The sequence below is a fragment of the Malus sylvestris genome, chromosome 13 (genome assembly GCF_916048215.2).
Source record: "Malus sylvestris chromosome 13, drMalSylv7.2, whole genome shotgun sequence".
Taxonomy (NCBI): Eukaryota; Viridiplantae; Streptophyta; class Magnoliopsida; order Rosales; family Rosaceae; genus Malus; species Malus sylvestris.
In genome coordinates this window covers 12,650,238-12,658,401 of record NC_062272.1, presented here as the reverse complement: position 1 = coordinate 12,658,401, position 8,164 = coordinate 12,650,238, and the positions used below count along the sequence as shown (strand labels likewise).

At 33.1% G+C, this 8,164-nt stretch overlaps 1 protein-coding gene across 1 annotated transcript; it reads right to left on the bottom strand.

The window, feature by feature from the left end:
* Window positions 1-638: 638 nt before the first annotated feature.
* On the bottom strand, window positions 639-7,317 carry LOC126597495 (bidirectional sugar transporter SWEET17). The gene is made up of 6 exons (XM_050264287.1): window positions 7,088-7,317; window positions 6,955-6,991; window positions 6,552-6,762; window positions 6,123-6,284; window positions 1,304-1,423; window positions 639-1,163 (listed from the first exon to the last, which is right to left on the bottom strand). The coding sequence occupies exons 1-6, from the start codon at window positions 7,119-7,121 to the stop codon at window positions 1,008-1,010; spliced, it is 720 nt and encodes a 239-aa protein (XP_050120244.1). The 5' UTR covers window positions 7,122-7,317; the 3' UTR covers window positions 639-1,007.
* Window positions 7,318-8,164: the final 847 nt, after the last annotated feature.

Below are 8,164 nucleotides of genomic sequence, written 5' to 3'. Positions count from 1 at the left end.
AGTTCTACAAATTGTATTTTGTGTTTTTATCACTATAGGTAAAGCTCTTTAGTTTTAACTCTTCAAAAGTATATTTGTATAGTTAATCCACGTGGCACCATATGATTGGATAAGGAGGACCCATTCGTCACACCAACACTTAAAATAAATTTCAACGGTAGGACAACGGAATGACCAAATTGGTTTGCATGACACATTTTCAAGGACTAAATTGATGAATTTACTATTTCAGGGACTATTATGATTGAAATGTCAAATTTCAAAGGCTAACGGTGATAAAAACCATTTGTGTGTCACACCAACACTTAACATAAATTTCAACGGTAGGACAACGGAAGGACCAAATTGGTTTGCATGACACATTTTCAGGACTAAATTGATGAATTTACTATTTCAGGGACTATTATGATTGAAATGTCAAATTTCAAAGACTAACGGTGATAAAAACCCTATCCATTATTGTTTAAGGTTTTTGTTTTTCATATTCTTGTGATTCTATGTGTTGAATGGACTGCCTTCTTCAGTAACTTACCGACCATATCTTCCTCCTCAGGTTCATAAGATTTCTTTTCTATTTACTATTGTTTAAGGCGTGTCGTATTGTTGTGATCCTATGTGTTGAATATCCAAAAACAAACTACATGAAGAAACAATTATGTTACAAAACCCTTACATAATTATGCAGCAGTCTCGCAATCATATAACTCTCTCCCCCTTTCAATTACAAAGAATTAATACATCAACAGGTACCTAACCTATATACTTAAATATTTAGCTCACAGAACACACTTGTATGAAACTTGACTTTGTGGTAAATTAGGAAGGAAATTTGAAAAGAGATATCGAGAACGAAAGGGCCCCATTTTCTCCCAAGTTCCACATTCCTCTCCCCATTTCTGCTCAGTTTCCCCCTCCCCTTCCTAGTGCAGGCACTCCTCCTCGTCATGTCTGGCTCCGCCACTCCAAACCGATGACTTCGGAATGTTAGAGCTTAGTTAGGTAATTAACTAAGTAGCATCAGAGGATGAGAGAAGGGGTTCATGTTCCCTTCCTTCTTCCAACTGTTCGCCATCTGAAATTTGATTGGATGGTTTTGCATTTCTGTATATCGCATATAACACTAGCTGCGTCGTTCCCAGAAGAAACCCTATCCCGTTAGGTACCTACGTACAACCATGCATGCACAAACCCACATATATATCGATCATCACATACTTTCAAAGACTACTTCACTTAACTGGGGAGGGGGGATACAAATTGTGGATTAATTTTTTTATATAAAAGAAAAAAGATATATATTTACCCCAAGGAAAACATCTTGTAAGAGCCAAGCATAAAATGTCCACACCCCTCCGTTGATGAAAAAGAAAAATGAGAGGAAGAATGGCATGTACTCCACACTCTTGGTTGTTACCACTGTTTTCTGAACATAATACAAACAATATGATATGTTAAGAGTTTTAGTATGTCCGACGTACATATACATTAAAGATTTAACCGTCAGATACTCGGTAAACAATCTAACAACAAAAAGTCTAACAGTTGAAAATTTTCGTGTATAAATTACATTGGAGCAAAGAGAATTTTCGTAGCATGTTCATCTATCTGAATTTCATGAATCATGTCACGCCATATAAAGAGGAACATGAAGCATCAAATAATGCATGATTTATTTTCCAAACCTGCATGAAGCAATATAGGCCAAATATGGCAGGTGATAGGTTATAGCTTAGGGCCACATACAGTCCTAGCAAAGGTAGAATCAGGTCCGGACGTTCTATTTTTTATACAAGCAAATATAGGAGGGGAGCTCGGATGTAATGACAAATGTTCTTAACATATTTTGCTCTTTGGCTTTATTAGTTAAATATTTAAATGTATTTATATTACATTTATTCATCAACTTTTATTGAAGATGTAACGAAAATCTATAAATATGGTAAATACATATAATTATACATCACTTATTCGTCAACAAATAGTTTATGTTTGGCTAATCATCTGCTTAGTGTATTTTTTTTAAATAAACATTAGTAGGTTAAATTGTTAGTTGTTAGGAAGAAAAAGAATCGATAGAGATCAAACACGCACCACTGTACATAAGCATAATTGTATTCCGCAAGTGGGGTAAAATGCCATCTATATTACATGATATTCTCTCATCAAATTTTAATTGTGAAACAGATACTTGCATTGCTAAACTGTGACTCTAAAGTCTAAATTTTGCATTGATTTGGTAAATTATTCAAATTTCAAATTTGGCAATATAAGTATGTTTTGTTACACAACACTTTTTGATTTAGAGGCTGAAATATAAGTATATCTTGTTACGCGACAATATAAGTATATTATATAATGGAGGCTGAAATACCTATTAAATTCTTTTCGGCTTCAAAAAATATATACTGTTATGACAAAACTGCCAATTGGTTCATTTTTTTTAAAGTATATTTTGTTGTGACAATAAAATGTCCTATACACCCCGTATATATCAATGGCAGATGTGCACCCTATATATGAATATGATTGGCAGTTTTTGCGAACAGCTAGCTACCACCAACAAGTCAACAACTACACCTTATTAAAAAAATTATAAATTTTTCAACATTGCACAATGGGACTTCGGTATCAAGATTTTCAACAATAAGTAGAGGGCACGAAAAGAAATGGCTTATGATATAAAGGGTTTTTAAAAAGAAAAACTAATAAAAAAGGGTTTGAAAATTTTGAGTTTTAACCAAAAGGATAAAAGTATGTTATAAGGGAATGGTATTAGGAGTAATTTTTAGAGTAAAAATGTCATTAATGTTAAAAGTGAACATTACCAGGAGTGTTTTATTAAGACTTCCTTTTTTAAAATTAACCTATCACGTTGTCACTTAGTACTACGGTCTAGTGATATTCTTTTTCATTTGTAAGTGAGAGGTTTTAGGTTCGATTATCGTTAAAGTTAAATTTGAACCACATTAAAAAAAATTAACCTATCACGTTAAGATGATTTTGAAATTGAAATTTGAGTGATGTAATTCTTGAAAATAAGTGTCGCAAATTAATGTGATAATTTTATCATAACTTTGTCAAAAGTTATGTTATGTGCTAATGTAACATATATATATAAATGAGTCCCATAAATCTAATTCAATATTGTCATGTGAAAAAATAAATAAAAACAAAATTTCAGTTATATGCTAATGTGGCGCATAATTGAGTCCTACAAATCTAATTAATATTATCATGTGAATTAAAAATATTTAAATAATAAAAATAATTTTTTTATTTTTATATGATTAAAAACTTATAAAGAAAAGGTAAAAAAGGGCAGGTGAAGAAGGGGGAATGCAATTACCATAGGATGGTCCAGTGGTTGGAGATGAATTTCAGGTTGAATTTTACACGTCACGCCTTGGTTTTGATTCCTGCCACTAGTGAATCGCACGATAGTGGTTAATGGGTAACTGAAATGCCTCTGTGAGTCTTTTCAGCACCTGTAAGGATGGATTGTTGTGGCGAAGCCACTAGCTGACATTTTTTAAGAAAAAGAAGATGGGGGAATGCAACATTTAACATATGAGATTGTCCACTCATTACTACGGTATGATGGTGTTCATCTGCACAATCGTCGAAGAATGTGCCAGCACATTTCAAAAAGATGGAATTTGAGATTGTGCAGGCGTGAGGAGGGATTTGGGTGTGGTTGTGCTCAATTGGAAGGGAAGAAGATGAATATATTATCTTCATTATTTGCATTAAGGGAAGGGGATGAGCTTAATCTCACAATAAGTTAGCAATAATATAGTTCTCATTCGTATCTAAAACCTTTCACTTACAAATGAAGGGAATTATCACTAGAGAGTAGTAATAAATGACTTCATTTTTTAAGTTTTTAATTATATAAAAATAAAAATTGTATTTTCATTATTTAAATAGTTTTAGGGGCATTTAGATTTTTTTTTTTTAACAAATGATATTATCTATACTAAGGAGGATGAGAGTAAGTTAAACTTCACAATGAGCTAGTAAATATGTGGTTCAAATTCGTCTTTGGTGAGAATCGAAGCTAAGGCCTCTCACTTACAGGTGAAGAGGAATACTATTAAATTGTAGTACTAAGTGGCAGGAGCATCTAGATATGAATCCCAAAAATCAACATGACTATTAGGTTAAATTCAGAATTATCTTTTCTCCACTTTCTTTTTTTATATTCATTTTTTATATTTTTTTTAATATTTGACATAAATTAAAATTTTTAATTTTATGCAACTTCTAATTATAACAAATCTACTTAATATACTAACATAAATCCATCTAGTGAACATACTAACTGAAGCAACAGATACATAACTGTATATTATACCTATAAGCGAGAAGTGAAACCTAACTAAAAAGTACAAAAGTATAATATACCCACAAGACATATTAATCTGTGATACAGATTGATTATAAAAATAATATGTCATATAGGTAAATAAATAAAATTAACCTGTAATATAGATTATTACAAAAATTAAAAATAGATGGGGTTAAGAAGAAGGAAAAGAAGAACAAGAAATAACAAAAAGAAAAAGAAATAAAATGAAACGATTAAAGAGGTAATTAGAAAGAAATTTAATTTTTATAGTAACTCTTATCATTAAAGAGATATTATTGATAACAAATAATTCTAAACTAAAGGAATTAGACTTATTTTAATAAATGGACTATTTTTAATATATTGGCTTAAAAATTTGGACTTATATCAAGTTTTTCTAAATTTTTAACGCACATAAAATTATTTAAAACTTTCATACATCAAGTTTTTTTAATCCTAATCTCATACCTAAAATTACATTTTTCTCTTAGATTCATACTTATGTTAGTAATTCTGTTAAGGCGTAACGTGGCTTTCATATGGCTTCCACATGGCTTCCACGTGAATGATGGATGTGCATCTACTTGTCACTTTGGCCCCACATGGGCATTAAAAAAAACAAAAGAAAAAGTAATCCCCTTTAGATAAATTTCAAACCCAAAAGGAGAGTAAAACATCAAAACTCATTCAATTCAACTTCAAATTCATCCCAAGCAGATCCTCGTCATGGATTGACCATTTGGACTCAACGAGAAGGCCTCGCCGGTGAAATATGGCGGCAAAGAGGCGTATGTATTGAAACCAGAGCTTTTTGGGGTTTAATTTCGGGTCTTTTTTCTCCTGCAGATGGTGGTGTTGCTGTGGCGTCACCGAAGAGTCCCAGCAAGAATAAGTTGCTGGTTTGATTGATTGATTCATCAAACTCCAAATTTAATTTTTTTTTTCATTCAATTTTATTTTCTTTTGAGTCAAAATACATATAGATGAACAAAAATGGCAAACTGTTAGGTGTGCGAGAACGATAGAGAAGTGTGCAGCAAAGGGTTCGGGAGAGGAAGGGGACGATGTGGTGGGTAAAGAAGGGGGGACATGGGGAGAGCTTGAGGGAGTGGTGACGGGGGAAGTTTGGACTCAATCGGCCGGAGGTGGAGGACATGGGTTGGAGGTAGACCTCACATGGTGGTTCCCAATCGAGATTTCATAGCCGGAGTTGTTGGCGGAAGAGCTCCAGGTTTAGGTCCATTTGAGGTGGTGGTGGGCGCAAAGCTGGAGCTGTGGAGGCGCTAGAGATGCTTGGTCACTGAGGTGGGATTGGTGTTGGCGGAGAGGAGGGTTTCTTCGCTTGGGGCCAGAGGGTTTCAAAGAGTATTTTAGTTTAGTTCTTTTAATCTTTTAATGTTTACGTTGATCCAAATTGACACGTGACGTCCAACCATTATCCACGTAAGCGTCACATCCTGCATTACCAAAAGTTTTGAAGGAAAGCCTAACAAAAGTATTAAAGGGTCTCACAACCCTCACTTTAGGTATTAGGTACGAGATTAGAATGAAAAAAACTTGATATATAAAAATTTGAAAATCATGATACTTTAGAGTAGTAAAGTGAAAACTACTCTTGTATTATAATTATATTTTTAAAATGAAGTTGGTCAACGACAGAAATGATATTTAATTTAATTATTATATGATAAGATTATTTGAAACAAATATGGGCGTATTAAGAATAATTTAGGTGTTGAATGACAAAAAGAAAGTAGAATTTGGGTCTCCTTACCATGACAACTAGAGGCGATGCGTACATGATGATATTCAAGCCTGCACATATGAATCCTATTGCATCAATACGTGTATCTCCCACCAATGCCAACCATGTAGCTAAAATGGCTACTGCTAGAAAACCCACATCCAAGGTTCCAATCAAGATGACAGTTTTTACCTGAAATATTGAGACACAGACATCATTCTAGACGGTTAGTTAAAATAGTACAAGTAACATAATTCAAACTTAATATAACACATTTTAGGCAAAAATCATTATTTGACCGTCAAATTCATAGTTTGGCAAGCGAGTATTTTTCTAATTACTATGAAAATGTTGGGCTTCCATCATAAAATCAGTTTGCAATATCGGAAATAACCCAACTTCCTATAAGCATTTGCAAAGTTTATTCTTTCAATGAATAACAAAATTAACATTCCATACCCTCATTTTTGCCGGGGCATATTTAAGAAACAAACAAAGGTAGATAATCTCAACAGTAGCTCCAAAACCATTGATAGTAGCCACAAGTAATTCTCCGGACTTAATGATTCCATAGTAAGTCCACAGGGAGGAGTTGAGCAGTGTGCAAACATAAGGCAGGCTCTCAAAGTCCTCCGTCGATCGGTGTTTTACGATTCTCCAAAACGTCGGACTGCATACAAAAATATATACATTAATAATTAATAACACACCGTGTGTCTATCGCTCGAAACCCTAACAAAATGCCAGAGTTTTAAGTACCACTTGAAAGTTGCTAACTAAGCTTATTGGATCTGTAGCTCTAATTAGCTCTTTTAAGGATTTGAAGCTTGAAATTAAGATGAGATGATTAAGATATTCTTACACAGGAGCAAGGAACATTAACACTGAGATGATGTTGCCTGCAATATATGAAAAAGTAAACCATGAGGATTACCTTAATTAATTAAAATACAGCATTACATCCCTAATAATGCAAATTAAAAAGTTGTTATTACCTATGACTCCAACAAAGAAACTCAGGCCTTCCATGTTTATGGAGTTCGACGGACCCCTTAATTGGTTCCTCTTCTCTTTGTATCAGGCGCTAGGAGGAGCTGAGTTTAGAGAGAGAGAGAGAGAGAGCGAGAGAGAGAGAGAGAGTTTCTTGATTCCAACATAACATATACTATGGCTGCATCAATTTTTAACAATATGGTTGAATAGTAATAATAAAATAATTTTATGGTAGGATTATACATCCACATACTCTTTGTGCTATTGAATAATTTTTATCTCCTTTTCTTCGGCCAAAAGTTGTGGGTCTATCTACTCAGTGGAAACCATTTTCTTGTCGTGGAAAAGTCTTTCTCCACTGTCCAATAATGTGTATTAAACAGGAAGACTTGAGAACCACGTGCTGAACATATAACTTAAAGCTTTCCGGGAAGAATAACGCAGACAGATCATTTGGGTTAATTTCGATATATAAACAGCATATGTAATATCATGATTTTCCTCCTTTTTCATGATCGATCACGATCTTTCTCCCTTATCCATATATTCAGGTAGCAGTGATACTCCTTTTTTCATCTCCTGACACTCTTCCAATTACTTGTTTATTGATTATTCTTTAATTTATTCAATTTAATAATTAAAAAATTCGACAAAAAAATATTTAATAATATATATATATATATATATATGAGTGCAAAATGTGAGAAATGAAGTCCGGAAATTACTGTTATATAACTTGTTTGAAAATAATAATAAATATTATCAATGAAACCAACTAGTTTAGTCATCAACCACTTTGAAATGTAATGGTTTTTATTCAGTTGGTTGAAGGATATTAAATAGAGAGCTCAATAATTAGTTTATTAGCTAGGTTTCAGCATGCATGACCTAACCCATACAGCAAATAAAGATAAGTGCTTATAAGTAGCTTGTAGTTCAGTTGGTTAATAGAATTTGTTTATGCATCTAATGTCATGTTTTCGAATTCCCCTTCATGTAGTTTTGAAAGAAAAAAAGTGCTTTACAAATGGATTTGTTCCTACAAATACAAATATGTGGTTTTCGTCATTTAATACTTT

Bases quoted from the DNA above. Each gene is read 5' to 3' on its own strand.
- LOC126597495 (XM_050264287.1), bottom strand. From the start codon at position 7,121: ATGGAAGGCCTGAGTTTCTTTGTTGGAGTCATAG. The intron at 6,285-6,551 runs GTATGGAATGTT...TCAATATTTCAG, and splicing joins ATGCCCCGGCAAAAATGAGG to GTAAAAACTGTCATCTTGAT. The intron at 1,164-1,303 runs GTAAATATATAT...GGTTGTACGTAG, and splicing joins TACAAGATGTTTTCCTTGGG to GTACCTAACGGGATAGGGTT.